Raw genomic sequence first — 20,872 nt, 5'->3', positions numbered from 1 at the left:
GGAAAATGGCTGCAATGAAACAAAGAGTGAAAAATTTAAAGGGGTCTGAATACTTTCCGTACCCACTGTATGTGACAATAAAGCACCTTTACCAAATGTAGGTCAATCTTTATTCCAGCATAGATAGTCCACTATCAAGACTCCTGCAAAGGTAGATGGGCATAGTGGTGACATGACAATCAGTAACGTCTTTTAGTAATGTTGCATTAAAGTCGTAGATTCTACTATGTGTCAGTGTCAATAGCTGAACCAATTCAACTCATGGACGCTCTGGTTTTGACATTTTAATACTCTATGTCCCTAAAGGTATGATTAATTCAGTGGTGATGATGCTACATATGAAGGCAATGCCGTGAAACCAGTTCAGAATCTGCAGGTAGGGCTGGGCGATATAGAGAATATCAAATATCACAATATTCTTGACCAAATACCTCGATGTTGATATTGCGACGATATTGTATGGTTGACAATCGGTGCTTTAACAAAAAACTTAGTAGGTAAATAATAGAACAGCTAGAACAGTCTGTTACATCACTTTACTGTAACGTAGCCTGTATAACCAGGGAAAGACAACAATTACCATGTTACGATATTACAATAAAGCCGAAATCTAAGACAATATCTAGTCTCATATGTTGATATGGATACATCGATATAATGCCCAGCCCTATCTGCAGGTATAGCTTGATGTTAAGTGTGATGTCGTCCACCCTCAGTCATAGCTGCAGTGAGTTTAGGATAATACTTTGAATATGCTGCTTAGTCCAGGACAACTGGACTTGCTTTAGAGTCTCAGACACCCTGCTTCTCTTCCAAAAGGTTTGTGCTGCCCCCAAGTGTCAAGAACTCAAATTCATTAAGGTTTGAACCATAACAAATGAATTGTTCTTACAAAGTATTCACAATCAAACAAATAAGGTAAATTTCTTGTTTTTACCAGCATTTATTTTAGTGCGTGGGACTCTCAATGTTTCTTAATTATATTCCCTCTAAGACAACGGCTCTCTGGGCACCGCCAAGGTGCTCTTGAGCAAGGCACCAAACCCCCAGCTGCTTGGGGCGCTTCTCCATGGGAAATACCCTGACTCTCAAACTCCATTTAGTGCATGTATAGGTACTGGTGTGTGTAATTCAGGCCTGTATGTAATAACAGAGTGTAAATTGTGGGATTAATAGCGTACATTATGTCCAAAAACACAAAACAAAGCCAATTAAAAAATGCTTTATCAGTTTAAATTGTAAAGCAATACTAAGTTAAGTGTGTAATCAGTGAGTTCAGTGAAATAATGTCTGTGTAATGTTGTATGGTGCATCAAAACAAACCCAACAGCAACCAAGACCAGTATGATCATGATGGATCACTCATTGAGAGACCACAACTGGATCCAAGAGGCCTTTTAAAAGTTAACTAGCCCCCAGAGCCCAGGTAACTAATGAGCTCAGGACCCTCTAGCGCGCCCACCTGAGGGGAAAGCAGCCAGACATGGCAGAGGATCGTCTCAACCACACACACACTTCCCTGTTTATTATGAATCAGTGTGTGAGCTTTATCCGTGGGAATGTACAGTCAGCAACTTTGTCTCTTAGCCACTGCACATCCTTGTCGATCACACCTGGTCTGTCCTCGAAGAGTCTTACTTTCATAATACAGAATGATAATTCAGACAACCTAAGCACGGTTTTAAAATTATGCATTTTCCTAAACAAACCGTTGTTATAGCTAAATAACTCCCTTTTTACAGGTGTACTACGTGCCCAACAAGAAGTCATTTGCAGTGCTAAAGACGACTATGGATAGATCACTTGAGTATATATATATATAAAGACAGCAGTTACTGTTGAAGTTGACTTGATTGTTTGTGGTTAACACGCGGTAAAGTGTGTGACCTAATAAAGGGGCATTAACATTACTTTCTGCACACCAAGAGCAGAAACATCTGGGAAGAAGTCATTGAAAACGTTTTGGCTAAGGGCCGGCACATGGCAGGTAGTTGGATGAACCACCTGTCTATCATGTACGGAGTCATCACACACCTAAACCCCCCCGTAGCTGCCAGTAAGGGCACGCGGGACTCTAATGCGTGTCAGTTCCGACACATACGCATTAGGATGTAGCACAAGATGGATTTTTGTGATCGACAATCCCGCTGCACTAAAATGTAATAAAGTTTGCGTTTCCAAGCTGAAATATGGTTGTTTATAATCAAGTTAGGGTAATATATTCCAAGGACCGATGGATTTCCAAGGCTGGAGGATTGATGTATTCATATTGGTGTTATTTAGGGTGTAATTAATTTTAGCCAACATCTCTGGGGTTATAAATCTATTGCTGTTCACAAAAAGTAAATTAAACTGCTTTATTCACCAGTATGTTAAAAAAGGAAAATGTACAATTAACCTAAAATACATATTTAACATACCACCTGCATGTAATTTGACAAATGATTCCTATATTCAGGGTCTTTTGGGAAGAGATTCTTATCTTTAGACTGATTTATCTTGTTTACAACAATACATCTGCATGTCCTTTCACTTAGATGTAGTTTTACAATTTACCATGTCAATTTGATACTAAAGACATCAAGTCCATAAGATTTGATGTGAAATTGTATGCATCAATCTGGAGGGAAATAGCCAAACAACTTTGTGGAGTACCTTACATGATTCCTTGCTACTTAAAGTAAGGGTTTCAGGACAGCATGAGTCCTATTCATTGTCATTCAATTTTCATTGTCAAGCCTCTTTGAGGCAAATTTGTGTTTTGTCATTCTGGTTTGTATCAATTAAACAGACTTAAAATCTGAACATGACCTGTACCACAGACAAAGTCTGGCTACAGTTGCCAAATGTAGGAATGAAGGAAGCCATCACCACAATCACTTTTATAATCAAACCCCCTTTTATTGGTTGTCTGCGGGCACAGAAAGCCTGCAGCGGCTCTAGTTGGCATGCAGGGCCTTCCAGCGGGTCAGGGGGCCTCTGCTGGGGATGTACTTCACCCCACAGCCGTCTGAAATCAGACGCTTCTCAGCCATCATGTCATCAAAGTCGGTGGCATTGAACTTGGTGAAGCCGTACTTCTTGGAAATATGGATCTGAAAGTGAGCACAGAGACAGATGTCAGACTCTGCAGAGTATGATTACAGGACAAAACTCATGGTAAACTGTTACAAAACATCTGCAAATGGCTCTTAAGAACCACAATATATTGTCTCAGTGGTCCCTTAAAGCATTCAGCACCACCCAGCTGAGGACATACACAACCAAAGAGTCACTTTCTGCAGCTTTTGCACACCAGAACCGCACCGCAGCGAGACTAGTCGGCTTAATAAACTGCATGGATGTGATGCCACGATACCGTGAGGAGTGCACGGTAAACAGGCTGATATTTTCATGATATTGTTCAACATAAAGAAACTAAGCAACCATTTCCTTTACCTTCTGGCGTCCGGGGAACTTGAACTTGGCTCTGCGCAGAGCTTCCACCACGTGCTCCTTGTTCTGGGCCTTGGTACGCACGGACATGATCACCTGACCAATGTTGACACGGGCCACGGTGCCCTGGGGTTTACCAAAAGCACCGCGCATTCCAGTCTGGAGCCTAAGAATCAAAAGATGGAGACGAGAGGAAATGTGACGATTTGGCTGAAAAATGTTTCATATCAGGTATAGAGACAATGACTTACAAACAGACAGCAATTCCATTATATCCATTACAACCTCTCACTCACACTCACACACACACAAACACACGAGAGATTCTCACCTATCAGCTCCAGCGCAGGACAACATTTTGTTGATGCGGATAACGTGGAAGGGATGCAGACGCATGCGGATGTGGAAACCGTCCTTACCGCAGGTCTTCACCATGTACTTGTTAGCGCAGATACGTGCGGCCTCCAGAGCTACACAGGAGAGGGAAGAAGAATCAGAATCAAACTGACAGTGCTTCAACTTCAGCTTGCACAGAGACCACATGAGGACAAGCATCCAGCATTTGCAGATGATTAGGGTTGTTTCTTGTCACGAGTATATGCCCTGGTGGATGCATAACACCTCACTCCAATATACCGCTAAAGCTCCCAAGGAGCCACAGATGTATCTACACAGACATGTATAAATACCTGCGCTAAAACTCTCATAGTAATCTAAACATGTACTTGCAAATGTATAGTGGTTGTATGGTGCATTTATAGTGGCCGCAGATTAAAAAACATCCAAAAGTAACCCTTCGCATGCATTCATACAGTATGACATGATGAATAGAAGGCTTCAAAGAGACCCAGTGATCAGTATCAACAAATACTGTTCCAAACATGTTCAATTCTCCGAGTCAAAGACCCTGATCTTAGAATGCTATCAAAGACACATTTGAAAGTTCATAAAATGGAATTACTCCCAAAATGCATTACAACATCTCGTCAGAAACATTCATAACTGTGAAAACCACCACAGAAAGAGGGATGGCAATACTATTGTCTCAGTGGTCCCTTAAAGCACTCAGCACCACCCGGCTGAGGACATACACAACCACAGAGTCACTGTCTGCAGCCATTGCACACCAGAAACACACTGACGCACAACTGGTCGGCTTAATAAGCTGCAGGGTTATAAACAGCAGAGATTTGTGACGTGTGAATTACTTTGAAGTCAAGGCCCAACAGTGAAGATGGGCTTCTCACACAGAGACCAATTTTCATTCTTATTTAGAAAAGTTGCTTGCTTTTCTTTCCACAGCAGTGAGAAGAGGTTCGTTTAATTTAGGACTTAAAGCGTCTGAATGTATACGTTTCTGGAGAGAAAACAAAAACTCAGTGAAAAAAACAAAACTGTAGGTCACATGTACACCTATTGGTGCTTTTCATTATGCTAATGTATCTCCTCGTCCCAAACAGTCACTTATAAAGTGCTGCACAGCAGTGTTGGTCATGTGGAGGTGCTGAATTTATGCTTCACAACGCTTAATAAAAAGACATCTGGGTAGATACACCGGTATTTCCTCACTCAAGCTCCTCCAGAAGCCCCCCTTCTCCCCAAGGTGCATTTGGAAATATTTGAATATCCCCATGATGGCAGACGAGGGGTGGATCTTCAGGTGAGAGGTGAGAGATGTTGCGAGGAAGCATAAGTCAGCATAATAAAAAGCACCCTGTGTGTTTGGCCACGGCTCCTCACCTTCAGAAGACAGCTGCTCGTACTCATCAGAGACCATGTGGCCACACAGGGGGAACTCATCTACCTTGGCCTTCTTCCTGCCCAAGTCAAAGATCCTGATCTTGGGATCTATACACAAAAAAAGAAAGAAAATTGAGTAAAAGCTTTTAAATCATGCAATCACCTACACACTTGAGACTTAATGAAATGGACTCATTTAATAGTCTACTGCCACATCTAGTCAAAAAATGACTTATACCAGTGTGACTAACACATCGGGAGAAAGTAGATTATCAATTATGACAATGGACATATTTTGTCTCAGTGGTCCCTTAAAGCACTCAGCACCACCCAGCTGAGGACATACACAACCACAGAGTTACTGTCTGCAGCCATTGCACACCAGAAACACACTGACGCACAACTGGTCGGCTTAATAAGCTGCAGGGTTACCAACAGCAGATATGTGTGACATGCAATTACATTTGAGTTAAAGCCCAACACCACTTTTAAAACGTACACTAATACAGTAACTTCAGAGGTAAACATGCAATGGCACCGACAGGCAGCTCTACCTCACATTTATTCATCTTCTGTAAAGTATGAAGGCAGCTTACCGGGCACACCCCTGCAGAAGCGGGACTTGGGGTACGGCTTGTTCTTGCAGTAACGGTAGCTGTGGAGAGAGAGTCAAATGTAAGAGATCGACAGAGAGGCTTCGGTGTGTGTGTGTGTGTGTGTGTGTGTGGTGACTCATTTCTGCAGGTAGAATTTCAAGACAAAGATAAAACTACACTAAAACCATGCATGTCCACAATAGAAAGCCCGGTGTAAAAATTCAATTTTATTTATAGTATCAAATCATAAGTTATCGAGACACTTCACAGAGAGTAGGTCTAGACCATGCTCTATAATTTATAAAGTCCCAACAATTCTAGTAATTTCCCAAAGAGCAAGCAGTGCGACATTGGCGAGAAAAAAAAATTCCTTTGAGGAAGAAACCTCAGACGGTTGGGGACGGGATGAACAGCGGCAATAATAGTCACATTAAAAATAATTGAACAGTGACTACAAATGTTAGTCGTAGTAGTTAATGTCATAGCAAGGCGTTACAGACAAAGTCTGCATGTACAACATATTCCAAACATCTGTTCAATTCTCCAAGTCGAACACACAGATCTTAGAACCTACACGGGGAATACTGCTATCACAGACACATTTGAGAGTTCTTCAACTGGAATTAATCTCAAGTGTATTACAACATCAAATCAGAGACATTCGTATCGGTGTGAAAACCATCACAGAAAGCGGATGATCACTTAACACTCACTATGGATGGCAATACCATTTTGTCTCAGTGGTCCCTTAAAGCACTCAGCACCACCCTGGCTGAGGACATACACAACCACAGAGTCACTGTCTGCAGCCATTGCACACCAGAAACACACTGACGCACAACTGGTCGGCTTAATAAGCTGCAGGGTTATAAACAGATATTAAGGAGGTGGGAATTACTTTCAAGTCAAGGCTCAACAATGAAGACCTTGAAAAAAAAGTGAGATGAGGGCTTTTCACATAACATATAAATAACATTACTGACTAGATAAAAAATAATATCAGTCATATGCTTAAATAACTGATTCTCTGGGTAACGTTAGTACATTTTAAGGATGCAGGATGGGCATAAAGTCATCCTTACTGTCAAGTATTAAGTGCACAGAAGTTGTACATGTATTATGTAACTTTACATTTATTGTTTCACTACAATGTGAAGAAACTGGACCAACAGAAGTACCCAAGAGACAATTAAACTAAAGAGACAATTCACCATTTCTGAGGTTAAGCTAAGGTGACTGCTCGCATGCTTTTAGCTGTCAAATTTTACACTGTACTACTCTGCTAACTTTGTTTAAACCCCAAACATTGGATTGTCATAACGAGCTTTACGTCTAGAGATGTTAATTTCAACTTTAACGTGCATTTAACGACACATGAAAACGTTTAAAAGGGGCTAATGTTAGGCTTGGCACTAGCATGTTAGCGCTAGCTTAATGCTAACTAATGCTAGCTGAAGTTAGCTCAAGACGCGTTCAACAAGCTAACGTTAGCGCGTTTTATCGGTGAAATTTTACCACGACAGTGTGGATAAAGACACACAACAACTACATCACACACCATATAGCAGACACGTCTTACAATATCACAACAACATAACGGTCTAGCTTAATCGACAAGGCTATTAGGAATGCTAGTCCAGTGCACATGGTGCGAGCCGGAGCCGCTGCCATTTTCCTCTGCGTGCTAGTGAGCTGGCCCGGGTCTGAAACGATGCAGGACGAGGACTTACCAGCGGGCTGGTCGGCGGCCCATGGTTGCGATCTGTGAATTAACAAACACAAATGTGCTCTTTAGTTAAATCGAGGCCAAAATGTACGTAATATAACTTGCAATCGGTCTATTTCACGGAGAGCCGGAGAAAACACGCTCCCACCACGTACTCACCTAATGGAGGAAAGGAAGAAGAAGCCACTTCCGCTTCGTCATATGCCTGTGGGGGAAAAAATATTTAAATCATATTTATTAACGCATTGTTTTTTCTTCAGCGTGTATTTGTAGTGATATAGAAAGGTTACTATCACATTATGTCACGTTATGTATTTAAATACATCGTTGTAAAGGTTTGGCGTTCATTTGACACTTTCAACGGAATGCTGGGAAGTGTAGTTGTACACTGCAGAGCGCCAGAGCCTACTTTAACATCCTTGAAACTTTTGATCTACAAAGTGTAGACCCACTGTGTGATTGCCTGCTTAGACAAACGGCAAAAAGATAATTAGGCTAATATCCTTGAAATTAATTAAACAGCTTTGGCCTTACTCTAATATTAGGCTAATAACATTTAGCCTACAGTGAAATGTCAACGTGTAAAACGGCCCCTTAGCAAAGGTAGAATTGGCCTTTTCTCCATCTCCTTTTCACAGTAGATGTATTGACATTTTGTTGTTGTATTGACTTGAGCAAAGCTTTTTTAGTTGTTGTATTTTTGTTGTTTTTGGTATATTCAATTTAGATGTTTTTTTCCGGACATTTGTTATGCCCTTTTATTATGTTGTTATCTATAATTGTACAGCACTTTGGGGCGGTAGCGACTGTTTGTAAATGTGCTATATAAATAAACCTTGACCTTGACCTTGACCTTGACATGTCAAAACCATTAAAACAGTTGTGTTGCATTTTAAGTTTTCAGTGGGGTTAATCAAGCGGCCAACCCCTCTCCATGATGAGTTGTGGCAGATGGGCAGCTCAATCAGCCATTGAATCAAGATGGAAAAGTGAAAACTTCAGGCGCTCTTTGTGTCTACATGACATCAGACTGTACAACAGCAGTCGAGACCGCAGACTGTGAGATCACATACTACGTTAACAATGGCTCAGTTGTGTTGAAGTGTCCCAGTAGACCACGACAGTGGGACAGTTCAGAGTGAAGTGGTCTTCTTCCACCGCTGCAAGGTTCCCAGAAACTGTTCCATTGTGTCGACATGCACGACACCACATCCCTGGAACTGGCGAACCAAAATTGAACACATCTGTTTAATGTCATTGATTGCATTTGTTAATCCCAAATCTATAATGAATAATTACCATATTTGGTTGAAGCTGGCCTAAAAACAGCATTTGCATTGTCCAACACCCCCGCAGCACTTCCTTCATACATCTGCTTTGCTTTCAATGCAGATGCTGCTAATTCAGTCACCTGTAGTTTATTTGAGTTCATTTGAGAAGCTTTTATTTTTATTTTTAAAGGATAAGTTCACATGTTTCAATTCTGTCTTTTAACAATAGTCAGGTGGAGTGACAGAGTAGTACAGACACTATTCTCCAGACTGGCCTTGGACTCGTGCACGGATGACTTGGGCTTGAGGATTCAAGAAATCAAACTCGGAAGTGCAATAAAGTTTCTGACTAATTTTATGTGTAATAGGTCAAATTTGGCATAACATCTTTCTATATATTTAGTTTGTAAATGTTTCAGGTGCCAGTGATGACATACTCAAGTCAAGGACTCGGACTCGAGTCACAAATCTCACTTATGACTCTACTCAGACTCAACTTGGACTCTTCTTTGGTGACTCAGACTTGTACTTGATCACTGGGGACTTGAGACTTGACTCGGACGATTTGGAAACTCAACTCAAACACAAACACTGCCTGTGTGTATACATTCAACAAAAAAAATCTTGCTGTAATCATTCCTCCTGATCATGGCCATTAAAAGATGATTTCCTAACGTGCTTCTAACGTAAATGATGGGGTACAAAATGCTCCAGTTTGAGGGAAGATGATCCTTGATGCTGTCTCAAGTGGTTAGCCAATCTTCCAAATTTACAGGTTTAATTTAAAGAGTTTCTAAATTCTCTCCTTGGTCCTTCCCTGACAGTGTGTCTGTTGCTGCAGTGGTGGGTTAGTAACACAAAGAGGGACTTTCTCACTACTTTAGGTAGGCACCCAACTATTAACTTCAGATAAACTTTTGAGGATAATCTGCACACACCGAGGACTGTGGACTTGTCCCCCATCTCCTACATTGTATGTACAAATAGGAGGGGATCTTTTAATGGCCTGTCTGTACAGGAGAAGGAAAACAGCAAGTGGGAAAAAACTGTATCAATGCACACACAGCATGGGCATCTACATTTTGCTCAGAGACACATTTCAACAATGTGAACCTACGTCAATATTTATTTGTGGACTCCCTCCATTTAAAATCAATGAACTGGTATTTATTACATATCCCCCACATTCCTGTTGCACCTTACAAAATGCCCACTAGGTGTCACCGTTGTACCATGTATACAAATTCCACGCTTCTGTGTGCCCTGGTTCGCTAATTCTTAAAAAAGGAACAATGATCTCATATCTGAACTCTTGATAATGCAGAACAAATGTTGCTCTCACACTGGGGAATGTGAGGAATCCTAACCTTGTTCAGATGTCCGTTACAACATCCAACAACATAACAAGGGTTGTTAAACATCCTCGAGGCCCGTGAGGAATTGGGGCGGTTGTTTATGTCTAGATCTCACGTTTGGTGTCTTCACACTTTTTTAAATTTAGTTGGTAGAAGCTGTTGTTCAGGCTCGCACACTTTTGAAAATTCTTAATTCTCAGTCAACACCAGGTAGATATCTAGGAATGGACCTGTGTGAATAAAGTAATGGAGTCTGCTAATGGATGGATAATGTCCTTGTGCAAACACACTCAGTTCACCCCAGCCCTGATTAGGAAGTGACAATGCACTGCCACTCCTTGGTGAGGGACAAAGTGGATATCTCATACAGGAAAGCCTGTGAACTTTGACTGGGATTGCTGCACAGCCTCATGGGAAGGTCAGCTGTCTCGTCTTGTCCTTCTGCAAAGTCTGAATCTCCTCCAGACCGGTGGTGTAGTGGACGTGATACGCAGGTATACGCACACTGAGAGAACTCCAGGATTTCCACATACCCACTTAAAAAGGCCCAAGGACACGCAACAACATACTTTAATTTATATTTTTGACATATTTTGAATTGAATCATCTGTTTTTCTTCTTCACATAGGCCAAATAAAAGGTATTTCCAATGGAAAATGTTGCACAAAAGTGTAACCAAATACAGGAAATTAAGTCATGGATTCTCTTCCCCTAACTTCCCTGGGGAAGGACACCCAGACCCCCCACTATGATGTGTCCCCCCACCCCCAAAAAGGCAGAATCTGGCCATTACAGTACAGTGTACCCACTACATTAGACTACACCAGTGCTTCAGACGTTGCTGTGTCTGAGCCAAACCTCACGGAAGGGCAAGAATGACACGGTGACGATGGAAAGGGAGCAAGGACCAAAAATGGTCCTACAGTATGGGCCTGTTTCTGGTGACCAATGACACACACACACACACACACACACACACACACACAGACATGGACATGAACACACACACACAGACTAAAACAGAAATAGCCAGAAACTTCCCAGACAAGTCCTTGAAGCAGGACTATTTAAATCTCCCGTTTCCATCCAGGACCACACTTGTGTGTGTAACTGTAAAGACGTTTGTTTTCTTTAATTATCTGCATGAGCAGGGTAGAAAGTGATGAAGTGTTTTTTTGACTTTTTGGGAAATCCGCTTATCCGCTTTATTGCCGAAAGTTTGTGGTTTTTTGGGAGTAATGTGTGGATCATTTCTTGGCGGGAGCAATGACTTCCGGGAGTTTCTCCAGCAACTCCAGAAAACATGATGTTCATTTAAAACTGAGGTGTTGGTTAGCACATATATATATATATATATATATATTTTACCTTTGGACAGAACAAGGCTAGCTATTTCCCCCTGATTCCAGTCTTACCGTAATGCAACGCTAAGATAACCATCTCTTGTGTCTTAACCATTTAGCTTCAGATTTAGTGTACAGAAATGATCTTTTCATCTTCATAGCTCACTCTTGGCAAGAAGGCACATTACCTAATCTCCCCAAATGTAAAACTATTTCTTCAACAATATGTATCCTTTCAAATATGAACTAGGAAGACACTATACCATATATGTAATACAGCGTTACATTAGTCATTGTAGTGTCCCTATGTCCACTAAATGCCTGATGACGGTAATAGATAATATAGATTATACTGTATGTGGAACACACTTCATGATGACAAGGACCCTGGTGATTAACACAACTTGTGATTAGTTTGTTCAGTTGCTGCTCTCTTGACAACCTAAAGGAAGAAATATCAACAATGATTTGCTCATAGCTGTCAACCACACCTTCACACTAGCACAAGCAAACCACACCGACCAAGGGAGGGGTGACTAACACCTCCCTGGATGCTACTCTGAACACGGAAGTGTAACCTTGTTCACATGAGAGGGACAAAGTCTATTTAAAACCACAGAAGCTGAAGCACCATTGTGTGTCTTTAAAAAAGTATAAGAGACTGCATGAAGAGATGGGTGGGGGACTATTGTTATGTTTTTGCAGATTAGCTTTAAAATGCATGAATGTACAATATATACCCATACAGGCTTTTGTCAATAACCATTCATTGTCTAAGTATAGCTATGAAAGTAAAGCACTGTAATTTGTGTGTATTCCATGTATTTACATAAACCTAAACCAAACTCGTTGCCACGTGTAAGTCAACTTTTGTCAGCTAAACTTAACTGCAGCTGTCTCTGCAACGAACAGCACCTCACAGCAGTGTAGTAGTCGAGTCACCAACTGTCGAGTCCGAGTCTGAGTCACCAAACATGAGTCTGAGTCGAGTCCGAGTCCAGAAACCTTAATCCAACTTCCAAGTTCAATTTCATAAATCCTGGAGTCCAAGTCAACCGTGGCCAGTCCAAGTCGAGTCACGAGTCGAGAGACTGAAGACTCAAGTACTCAATCCCTACCTCATGGTTACAAGTACCCAGCTTATGGTAACTTCTCTATGCTAACTGTCCAAGAAACTTCGCTGTCATGTGACCGGTCGTTACAGAGTCAGCCGGTGGGTGGCTAATTTACTAAAATATCATCCAAACCCGTTTGTGAGATGAGTTGACCCTAAATACCCATACTCTAAGACGTGTGGATTTAACATTCAACTATTAGAGCAACTCAGACGAGCCCCACCACACACACATATTTCATGAACAGTACATATATCTGTATGTCTATGTCTCCACATACAGAGAATAAAAGAAAAAGAAACAGCCTACAGCTGAGTATTCTCTGTATGGAGTTGTGCAACAGGCTCTGACCAGGTTCAGTCCCTGTTTACATTTCATTTTCTCTGTGTATCGTCTCCGCTCTAAACAGTCCAGCTTCTTAGTTACCATGCAACACACTTCTAAAAGGACCCGGGTAGTGTATGTGTTCATTTCAAAGCTGTTTTAATTAAGGATGTTCTCATTCACAGAGCACAGGCAGTCTTTTCAATATATAGACGTACTACTAAAATTAAAGTCTCATGAGTTTGACTAGCGACCTGTCCCGTACCCCATCTCTGTGGCAAAGATGAAGAAAACATAACAGTTCTTGATACACACATAATATTTGTTAGTAGATACATTCAGTGTTGGTTTGGGTCTTTTCATCTAAATAGTTGACAGCAAGTGGAATAAAATTAAAACAGATTCACCCTGCAACTCTCTAAAAATAAGGATTTGTCTTTGCTTAGTTGAAACAGAATTCCCTGGAAAGACTTCACTCTTGACTTGAGACTTGTAAGCATAAAGCATTCAAGTTTTTATCTGAAACAATAAAAAAAAGGACAAGACAGTGACAGACAGGGCTTAAATAATCATTCACCCGTCCATTAACGGGGTGTGTGAACAGAAATGCTGGAGGATGTGTTTGATAAGGAAGCCCCTTCACACTGTTTCCTGTTTATTAAATGTATTATATCAAAGATTTAGCATCAATTTACAAGCTGTGCAGAAGCTTGGAGAGTGTCTCTGCCTTTCAGTATCTTAGAAGAACTTTACGTAAGATATGTTTAGGCCACGTGCCGAGTCACATACAGGTTTGCTACGTGGCCACAGTAAAGGTCACATTTTTGGATAACATCACATGCTGGGTGACATCTTTGTCCACTCATCACTTTTTCACATACACATTCCTTTCAAAGTTTACTCTTGTCACTCAAATGGAAATCATTAACCCTTTGTCTTGGCTCATCAACTGTGACTGATCTGAACAGAACCTGATTCAAGTCACAAGTCATTCGATGCTACGTTAGCTTTACCCGTTCTTACAGGAATGCATTTCACAGCAATGTAAAATTAATCTGTCTTATTGCTTGAAGCAGTTAGTTAATCAACAAGTCATGAGACAGTATCTGGAGGATGAAGGATGGCACTCAGGTTTCTCTGTTGGAGACGTGCTGTTTATCAGATTGTGCAACAAGTGAATGTTTTCGCTGAGTGGGCATTGGTGCCCATATTGTTAATAGGGAAGTGAAAATGAAGCGTTGCCACAGAGACCGTGGCCAAGGAAAACATAACTTTCTTTCTCTCTCTCTCTCTATCCATTGAGATTCCTGCACATCATTTCACTAAAGTGGCCCCACACATAAACTACTGTCATGGGGGTCCACCACCAGGTTGATTGCACGGGCTGTATCTTGGAAAAAAATGATGCACACATGGACCTTCTCTCACTACATACAGTACATAATACATACATAGACCCAACCATACCTTTATTTCTGACAGTGCACAGTAAAATGTAGAGGAAGATCTGCCTTGGGAATCTTTATCGTACATTCAGCAATGCTCAAAGTAAACTGTAGATAGAAAAAGGTATGTACAAAGTTGGTAGAAAAGCTTCTCTTCTGTCTCCTGAAATCTGTTGAGACGTGTCCACCCCCGACTCCCAATTTCAAATTTGGTACATTCATGTGTTGCCAAAAGAAAAGATAGGACTACAAAATAAAAGACATTAAATATATTGAATCCAGGCAGAGCAAAGGACAGAGAAGACATGGATACAAAATCACCTCAGATGTATAGTACATATGACTATAAATTGTATATTAAATCACGTAATACCACCAAACTTTGATCTCTCTGTCCCACTGTCTGTCTCTCTCTCTCTCTGCAGGTCGTGTCTCTGCAGGTCTGTGTGGCATGCTCAACTGCCTTAGTAATGAGATCATATGATGTCATGCAGTTCACGCAGGAGCAGCCCTCCGATCCGTCTGGCTGAATGTGTGTGTGTGTGTGTGTGTGAGAGAGAGAGAGAGAAATAAATCAGCCATTGACTGCGTCTATATTACTCCCCCAGATGCCCCAGTCTCAGTTGCAACACCCCTTTGCTCATTTCATATCACTCCAGTTTCATTTCTGATCAAACCCTGATATGATTAGATTTGGTTGCATTTTGAACCTAATCAGTAAAGTAATTCTACAAATTACTGTAATTTTTTGAGTTTTAAACAGCTCCTGTGTGGCTTGTTTTAGGCACAGCAGTGCTTTTGCTAAATAAAACTCATTGCAAAAACATTTTTAGCTGCAAAATAAGCTTTTGTAGATTTACCGGACAACAACTTTGTAACTAAAAACCATTCAAATCTTACATTTCAAAAGTTTAAAATTCCTATTATTTTGTTCATTCATTATTATAGTAGGCTACAATTTCTTTAAGAATTATGCATGACAAAAAAATATCAGGTACCACTTGCAGTAGTCCAAAGTACTCCTACGGGTACAGGTACCCCCATTTGAGAAACACAGTATTTCTATTCCTACCCTCGAACGTGACCATAAATTAGCGGCCCTAGCGTAGCAGGAAGTATGACCCACAAAAGCATTTTCCTTTTAAAAACCTGTGTTTGACTCATTCAACACCCCTGCCAACGTCCTTACGCCAAATTTGGCGCTCTAAAGCTAGGTTCATGGTCGCCATTGTGTTCCATGTGTGTGTGGATAGGGAGTGTGTGGTAGAGCGAGTGAGAAAGTGATGGTGAAAGGGCCACCTAAAAAAAATCTTTGTTAGTGTAGGGTATATTTAGACAGGTTTTATCTTGACTTTGCCGTCAAACAGCCCCGTTTAGGTTTACGAGGGGAAACTAAAGTCATTGTTTATGCTCCTGTCAAAGCCATCAGAATCACTTTATTTTTAGAAACACTTTAGCCGTAGCGTAGAACAGCTTCACTTCCCCATGTAAAGTCAGGAGATCACCAGCAGGATTAATCCTCTGGGGACCCTGAATGTCATTTCATGGCAATCCATCTAATTCAATCAGGAGAGACCTGTTTGCAGATATGCAAATTAGATTTATTGTACAGCTCAATAAAATGTACAAGGCCTTGGTGATTAGATTCCATCGCTATACGAGTATTTCTAATATCTGTATAGGGGTAGAAAACCATCAGACCCCCCCAACGGAATCTAGACACCGGTGGTGGCAACAAAGGAGCCCGAAGACCAGACGGAAGGAGGCTCTGGACCGGTCCACTGGAGTAGAGGCCTGGACATGGAGGGTTGCACACCTTGCCTTCAATGACAGCTGAATTGCACAGGGAGAAACTGAATTTTTAAAGCAGGGTTGTGACGCTGTGATTGGCCCTTCCAATTTGTGTAACAATTCTGATTGGTTAAGTAAGAAGGTGAACGCCTCCACCAGCTGATTGGAGTTAGGTGGAGCATTGATTAAGAGTCAGGTCTTCCTGAAAGAATTTACACTGAGCTACGTTTCAATCAGGAGAGACTAGTTACAGATATGAGACAGTTATACACAGCATGATAAAATGTACATTTATTAGGACAAAACAGCTGAATTGATTTAGGAGTGCAGCGATTAAAAGCTTTGGAGTGAGGTGTCGAGTCAAAGAGACGGATCCCAACGGCTCAACTACAAATACTAAATACATTTTTTTACCCCCTCTTCTCTCCTTTCCACCTAGCCTCTTTTTCTCTAACTAGAGAAGACACACACATTCTTTTCTATGCATCTTGCCTTAACTTGCGCACACACACAGACACACACACATGCACGCACACACACACACATACACACACACACGCACACACACACACACACACACACACACACACACACCATATTCACATACTTTTGGCTGTCGTTCATTAAGGGTGACATCATTATTTGTTTCCTTTGACATATGTTTCCAGTGAATCCAGTCCAGATGCAGGTGAAGACGACAGTCGTCACATTAAGCAAGAGTGGATGACACACACACACACACACACACACACTTACACACACATATACACACACACAGCAAATGAATCACACAGGTGTGATGTGTTCATGAGTGTGTGTACAGTACCTGTGTTTTTCTGCAGCGGTGATGTAATTCATATAATTCACACAGTGTCACCTAGATGAGCAAGAGGAGCATCTCTCTCACATTCACACACGTGTGTGTGTGTGTGCGTGTGTGTGTGTGTGTGTGTGGCTATGTAAGTGTGTATTAATGTGTATGTACACTTGACAGACATTTGCATAAAAGCAACAACAGAAATCTGGAAGAATTAGAAAACTAGATTTGGGGGGGGTTAGATGGAGGGAGTGAGTGAGATCAGTCATTCATAGCTGCTCTCTCTCCACATTCCTCCTCCCTTATATGGACAAAACTACTGGAGCCCATCTCTCCATCTTCATAACACACACCAAACTACCGTCAGGGGTTCTTTATCTTTTTCAGCCCATGACCCACATTTAGGAACTGTAATCTTGCCCCAGAATCCACGCTTATTAAAGTATGATGCAGTATGTTGTTGTTGTTATGTGGGCACCTTGCAAAAAACAGCCCACAACACCAAATTCCACCCGGACTCAAAAAGACTAAAAAAAACACTGATATCTAGGGTGTATCTCTATGCGTAGCTGCAAACCTCTGTTTGTTTGCTTTTCTCTTTTCCCCACTCTGTTTGGTCTGTTCGGACTGGTCGCCGCCATTCTCATCCTCCCCTCGGCTCAGATGAGTTCAAACGAGTAGAGGCCCTAAGGGAGGCGCACTGGTCAGGGGGGAATCCAGCAATGCTTGCTTGGGGGAAAGAGCCAGAGAATTAGAAGAAAAATAAGAAGGGTATAAACACGATGGGGGGGTCGGTGAGGGTGGAGGATTGTGGGTTGGGGGTGTGCAGGCAGGCTGAAAGAGACAGAAACAGAGTTAGTGAGAGGAGGCAGGCAGGGAGTAAGGAAGGAAGGGAGAGCTTACCGTAAAAGGCTGTGTTTGTAGATAGAGACGTGTCGGAGTGTTTTAATGTACTTGTGTATGTTGTCATTCCTACGTTGTTAAATGTCCCCAACCTATATTAACAGAGGGTGGAGGGGATGGAGGAGATTTATAGAGCAGAACAGGCAAAACGTTAGAGGGGATTTGGTTGAAGAGAGACTATTCCCTTACATCACTGATCATTGTGTGTGTGTGTGTTTGTGTGTGTGTGTGTGTGTGTGTGTGTGTTATAGATTCCTGAAGCCTGATTCGTTCAGCTCAGTCAGGTCTCCTTTTAAAGACTGTGAAAGTGTTGTCTTGATGCTGAACACCCCTGTCTAATTTCAATATTCACATGCAACGCACAAAGACAAACACACACACACACACAGACACACACACACACACACACACACACACACACACACACACACACACACACATAGCAGTTACCATTAGGCTATTCTACTTTTACTGTAAGTCCCTTTTCAAAAGTGTGTGTGCGCTGACTACTTGAACACAGACACACACTCATTCAGCCTCAGCCCCATGGACTCATTACTCAACAGGAACTTTAGATCTGGGAATAGGTCCAGACATCTCTCTCTCTCTCTCTCTCTCTCTCTCTCTCTCTCTCTCTCTCTCTCTCTCTCTGTCTCTCTCTTGATAAGTAAGCTCTGATCCCCTCTTATCAAAGTAATTTTCTTAATATGGCCAGAAAGGAACTGAAGAGAGAAGGAGGGCATTGCAACAGAGTCACCTGAGTAGCTGAATGCTTCACAGTCCATCAATCTTCACTCTTCACCTCCCCGTCCAAACTAGACCTCGTTCTAAGTGTTTGTTTAATCTACACAGTTTACACTAGTGGGGTTTGCCTTTTACAACTACGCAGGGATTCAGACTTTGACAACCAACCTTTAACTACTGAATCTATTCTGATGAGGTCAGACCCCCTCAATCTGGTTTTGAAGGTGAAATCCTTATTTTACCATCTAAATTACACATACAGAAGAGTATCAAAGAGATTGGCACTCTTGCATTTTATTACAATAATGCACCACTTTCACTGGACAGTGTTGCAATTCTTAGGCAGTGTCCTCGTTTAAGATCCTAGTGGCCTGAGGATAGAAGCCCCCCCAGAGCCCCCCAGGGCTGGCCTGAAGATGACGTATCTTGATGTTGCTGAAACAGTCACCTAAGAGTTTGCAACTCATGAAACACAATGGATAGAAGAATGCAGAGTGATTTTTATCTGTAAATGAGTATCTGTGTCTGTGCGTCTAATTTGATAGATGTACTGTATACGTACATATCTATCTATCTATCTATCTATCTATCTATCTATCTATCTATCTATCTATCTATCTATCTATCTATCTGCAGTATCTATCTACCTAGCTATCTATCCATCTAGTTATCTATCTATCTAATATATACAGAGTGATTTGTATCTGTAAATGCATATCTGCGTCTAATTTGTAACCTATATATGTAATCATTTGTAAATCAACTTAGTATTTTACAGTGGACGTATATTTGTAAATCTCCTTCTAATTGTGTGGATAATTTTGAGAGTGTTTTTCTGCCCTGTATATGGTATCTTATTACTAACATCAGTGCAAAAAAGTTGTAAATCAAAAGCAATGTGAAAGAAATAATGGTGGATACCATAAATGCCAGTTTCAACCTGATACAGAGTAAATTAAGGGTTTTTTGGAAGGTGGAAGGGTGCATGAATATTCACAATCATTAAAGTTATATGAATATAACTCTATATTCTAACTCTCTATTTATCACAGGTTGTGTCTTTACATGAGTTTTACAGGATTTTACCATCTTGGACTGTCTTACAGTTTTTCTCAGTCGCTTCAATGCGTTTTTCACATCATCCTTAATATGTACAAGATAATAGGTGCATTTATCAGGACAATTTGTATTAACTGCAATGTACATGTGCCTAAAGCTAAACAGTACCTAAAAATCCTTAGTACATCTCTCAAAGGTAAATATTCATGCCAATGATCATGTCAGTGTCATCAGAATGATGAGTCCATCCATCCATCTTCATCCGCTTATCCGGTTGAATAGATTCCGGTCCAGAATGATAAGTCATTGAGTTATTATTGTGTGTGTTATTAACTGTGTATTTTGACAGTACTACCTGATGTAAACTTAGGCTGCAGTTTGGATGACAGTTACTGTATTAAAAATGCACTTCTATGGCATATTAATTTCAACAGTACTATTTACATATCACTGTATGTGGGACAGGATTTAGTTTTTTCACAGCGTGTACTTGTGCTACTTTATGAAAGGAAAAATGAAATAATTTACACTAAGATAAGACAAGGGGCACAAAGGGAAAAAAAACTAAATTTAGAAAGAAACACAGGAAACCCCCTAAGGCACAACCTTGCCTGCAGCACTGTTTTCTGGTGCTGTCTCAACACATCCAGACGTTCCTGTCTTTCGGCCCACGTATTCTTATCCCCATCACACCGGATGTTTTCCCTTGCAATGCAACGTGGAAAGAATCTTTTGGAATGCCTTATCCATCCTCTGCAGGCGTCTACTATGATGTACTCACATGCTGCAACCATTGCAGCCAGCAGGGTCATCTGTTTGTGCGTGTGTGTGTGTGTGTGTGTGTGTGTGTGGCTGACGATTGTATACCTTCCACCTCCATGCTGAAAAGAACTCCTCAATTGGGTGAAGGAAGCGGTGAATAAGGTGGGGGGAATTTCATGAGGATCTTCGGCTGGGTCACAAACCATTACCTTATGATGTTTGATCGATGGAAACTCACATTAACACAAATTACCACATACGTTGACATTTTCCCTGTAAACAGACCCCTCTCATCACCAGGGATGAGAGAGTCGCTAGAAAGTTAACCTTCCTCTGGTGTTAGCTTTCTGCTGCCATCTGAAGTGTTGGCGGGTCATTTTGGACCCGTGTATTAAATTAGCCATAAAATACCCTAAAAACAATCTTTTATCATCCAATGTTTTCTT

General features: G+C 41.2%; 2 protein-coding genes, 1 long non-coding RNA gene and 4 other non-coding genes across 7 annotated transcripts in view; all 7 read right to left on the bottom strand.

Moving 5' to 3' along the window:
* The window catches only part of dnase1l1 (deoxyribonuclease I-like 1), a 13,849-nt gene extending 8,847 nt beyond the window's left edge, over positions 1–5,002 (bottom strand). The window contains exon 1 of the mRNA XM_034875857.1: positions 4,991–5,002. The gene's annotated coding sequence lies outside the window, so the exon portion shown is untranslated. The remainder of the gene's footprint in view (positions 1–4,990) is intronic.
* The window catches only part of LOC117947221, a 22,518-nt gene extending 10,159 nt beyond the window's left edge, over positions 1–12,359 (bottom strand). The window contains exons 1-2 of the long non-coding RNA XR_004657189.1: positions 12,350–12,359; positions 12,308–12,311 (exon numbers count right to left, since the gene is read on the bottom strand). This is a non-coding gene — a long non-coding RNA (uncharacterized LOC117947221). The remainder of the gene's footprint in view (positions 1–12,307; positions 12,312–12,349) is intronic.
* Positions 2,877–7,655, bottom strand: rpl10 (ribosomal protein L10). Its single transcript, XM_034875878.1, has 6 exons — positions 7,502–7,655; positions 5,772–5,830; positions 5,176–5,283; positions 3,767–3,905; positions 3,439–3,601; positions 2,877–3,095 (listed from the first exon to the last, which is right to left on the bottom strand). The coding sequence occupies exons 1-6, from the start codon at positions 7,522–7,524 to the stop codon at positions 2,940–2,942; spliced, it is 648 nt and encodes a 215-aa protein (XP_034731769.1). The 5' UTR covers positions 7,525–7,655; the 3' UTR covers positions 2,877–2,939.
* LOC117948405 lies at positions 3,207–3,339 on the bottom strand. The gene has a single exon (XR_004657438.1). It is a non-coding gene; the product is annotated as a small nucleolar RNA SNORA70 (small nucleolar RNA).
* On the bottom strand, positions 4,474–4,606 carry LOC117948403. Its single transcript, XR_004657436.1, has one exon. It is a non-coding gene; the product is annotated as a small nucleolar RNA SNORA70 (small nucleolar RNA).
* Positions 5,469–5,601, bottom strand: LOC117948402. The gene has a single exon (XR_004657435.1). It is a non-coding gene; the product is annotated as a small nucleolar RNA SNORA70 (small nucleolar RNA).
* Positions 6,502–6,635, bottom strand: LOC117948404. Its single transcript, XR_004657437.1, has one exon. It is a non-coding gene; the product is annotated as a small nucleolar RNA SNORA70 (small nucleolar RNA).
* Positions 12,360–20,872: the final 8,513 nt, after the last annotated feature.

The sequence above is a fragment of the Etheostoma cragini genome, chromosome 7, assembly GCF_013103735.1.
Source record: "Etheostoma cragini isolate CJK2018 chromosome 7, CSU_Ecrag_1.0, whole genome shotgun sequence".
NCBI lineage: Eukaryota > Metazoa > Chordata > Actinopteri > Perciformes > Percidae > Etheostoma > Etheostoma cragini.
The sequence above is the reverse complement of the archived record's forward strand: the minus strand, read 5'-3'. Positions and strand labels throughout refer to the sequence as shown.

Bases quoted from the DNA above. Each gene is read 5' to 3' on its own strand.
- rpl10 (XM_034875878.1), bottom strand. From the start codon at position 7,524: ATGGGCCGCCGACCAGCCCGCTG. The intron at 5,831-7,501 runs GTAAGTCCTCGT...CTCTCTCCACAG, and splicing joins GGCCGCCGACCAGCCCGCTG to CTACCGTTACTGCAAGAACA. The intron at 5,284-5,771 runs GTAAGCTGCCTT...TTTTGTGTATAG, and splicing joins CTTCTGCAGGGGTGTGCCCG to ATCCCAAGATCAGGATCTTT.